The 2,593-nt window shown below is 50.9% G+C and overlaps 1 protein-coding gene across 1 annotated transcript in view; it reads left to right on the top strand.

Moving 5' to 3' along the window:
- Positions 1-664: 664 nt before the first annotated feature.
- Positions 665-2,593, top strand: part of NBEAL2 (neurobeachin like 2) — a gene marked incomplete at its 3' end in the record, with an annotated part of 43,065 nt that continues 41,136 nt past the window's right edge. The window contains exon 1 of the mRNA XM_027669554.1: positions 665-751. Coding sequence (XP_027525355.1) covers positions 665-751 — 87 coding nt within the window. The remainder of the gene's footprint in view (positions 752-2,593) is intronic.

The raw sequence follows: 2,593 nt of genomic DNA, 5'->3' as shown, positions 1-2,593 counted from the left end.
CCTGAGCCAACAAAGACCTTCTTATCTCAAAATCAACAACGTTCCCAGGTTGGAATTGGAGAGCAGAACCTCCAGGAACAATTCCCAAGGTGACAGGAGCGAGCGCTCCGGTGGGAAGCACAATCCCTGCGTCCGCAGGTTCTGCAGCCCCAGGAGCAGGTGTGGGATCCTTTGGGACTTCCCTAATAAGGCCTGGAGTGACTTCCCTATTAAAATCTGGAGAGAAAGGGATCCTTTGGAGCCCTAAGTGTGTGTTTTTCCCCAATGGAATAAATTCCCCGAGCTCTGTTTCCACAGCAACTGTTTTCCCGGGCACTTGGCTTTCGGGATCGGGAGGTGCTCGGCTTCACCAAAGACAGGAATTAAGCAGGAATGAAGGCAATCCAAGCAAAAATTAAGGAAAACTGAGGGTAGCAAGAAGCCAAAGTGCGGGATCACAGCAGCCCCCCCCAGCTGGAAAAAGGTCCCACTGGTGTTTGTGGATCGGCCGAGTTTTTGGGACGGCGGGGAAAGAGCGGAAAGGCGGGAAAACATTCCATTGTGAGGGGAAAAACGAGCAGTGCCTGCCCTTCCTCCCGCTCCTGCTTTTCCTGCCAGCACGGGAAGGTGTGGAGGAGCAGGGATGTGGCCGTGGAGCAAATCCAACCTTAAACAAAAGCTTGGGATGCAGCCAAAGGAATCTTTTCCGGCGCGACGAACAACGCGCCGGGAACGCTCCGGTGCCGGAGCAGGGCTGGGAATGAAGGAGCAGGTGGGAGACACCCCCTCCCTCTTCCCATAAAAACACAGGAATGCTCCTGCTTTTCAAGGATTTTGGGGATAACAGAGCGGGAGAAAGAGCTGTGGTTGGGTGAGGAATGTTTGGGATGCAGGAAGGAATCTCCTCTGCACATCCCACATGACAATCCTTGATTTTGCCAGTGGATCCTTTTGGAATATTCTCAGCATTCCCTGAGCCAGCAGGTATTTTAAAAGGAGAGGAATATTCAGGTCTTTTCCTGGCAAATTCCCTCTTTTCCTGGGAAATTCCCTCTTTTCCTGGGAAATTCCCTCAGAGTGGAACCTTGAGCCACCCAACTCTGTCCCGGGATTTAATGGCGGGAAAGGCAAGTGGAAAAGGAAAAATCCAGGATGGTGAATCCTAAATATTGTCACAGCAAGGAATTTTTTCCTTAAATTAAGGAAAAGGGACCACTTTCTTCCCACTTAACAAGGGAAGAAAGCGAGGGAATGATGCAAGGGAGGAAAAGGGGGAATCAAAGCAGGAACTCATCCATCTGTGTATTTTCCCTTAGATCATTTGGATAATCCTGGAATATATTCCCACAAAAAGCACTTCCATAGGAGCCAATGGCACAACCACCTGCTCTACACCCTTGGAAATCCAAGGATTCCAGACAGAAGAAGCTCATCCAGCAGCTACCCACCGGTTGCCAGGCTGGTTTCATGGAATTCCCAAGCAGGAATCTCCTTGCCTGGTTTATTTATTATCCTCTCCCATCGTTTTTTTATTCCTAAATATTTCTGGAGAGCTCCCTCAAGGGAATCTGACCTGAAATCTGAGCAAGCAGAAGGAAGAAATCCCCTTTTTCCTCTTTTTGGTGTCTCCAACCCTTCTGTTGGCACAAAATCCCAGGAAACCTGGATTTTACCCAGGCAAGGACATCACACCAGTTTCTCCGTGGAAATTCCTGTTGTTCTCCTGAACAGTGGGAATAAAAATGTGCCACCCTTTAGGCATCAGGTGCATCCCAAGAACCAGAATGATCTGGAAATTCCAGGAAGAGCAGGATGCCTTAACTAAGGGCTTGCAAGAAGTGCGAGAAATAAGAATATTCCCAGAATATTTTCTTATGCCACTTTATCCCTAATTTTTAGGAAGCCTTGGATGGCTGAGGGCAGGGTTAGAGGGAATATTGAGGAGGGATTACGGCTGTGAGGGTGGGGAGGGGCTGGGATAGAATTCCCAGAGAAGCTGTGGCTGCCCCATCCCTGGAAGGGTCTAAAGCCAGGTTGGAGCAACCTGGGATAGTGGGAGGTGTCCCTGCCCACTTTTCCAGTGGGAAGCCATTCCCTGTGTCCTGTCCCTCCATCCCTTGTCCCCAGTCCCTCTCCAGCTCTCCTGGAGCCCCTTTAGGCCCTGCAAGGGGCTCTCAGCTCTCCCTGGATCCGTCTCTTCTCCAGGCTGAATTCCTCAACTCTATTCCCATTTGAGCCGTGAAATCCATGGGTGGCATTTCCCTGTCCCTCACCCCCCACTCCACATGTTCCTGAACTCTCAGGCAGCCCCTGGGATGTTTGGGATGTTTGGGATGCTGCCCCTTCTACCAAAGGAAGGAGCTTCCAAAGCTCCTCCAAGGAAATGCTTTGGGCACATCCAGCCCTGGCACAGCTGCCCAGGGCAGGGGTGGAGTCCCCATTCCTGCAGGGATTTAAAATCCTCATGGATGTGGCACTTGGGGACATGGTCAGCGGTGGCCTTGGCAGTGCTGGGAATGGTTGGACTCGATCTCAGAAGCTTCTCCAAACTAAATAAATCTGTGATTCCATGACTTAGCCCCTCTATTCCTATTGCTCTGTGCCAGCCCCACCG

This window comes from Corapipo altera, unplaced genomic scaffold, assembly GCF_003945725.1.
Source record: "Corapipo altera isolate COAL_440 unplaced genomic scaffold, ASM394572v1 152, whole genome shotgun sequence".
Classification (NCBI taxonomy): Eukaryota; Metazoa; Chordata; class Aves; order Passeriformes; family Pipridae; genus Corapipo; species Corapipo altera.
The sequence above is the reverse complement of the archived record's forward strand: the minus strand, read 5'-3'. Positions and strand labels throughout refer to the sequence as shown.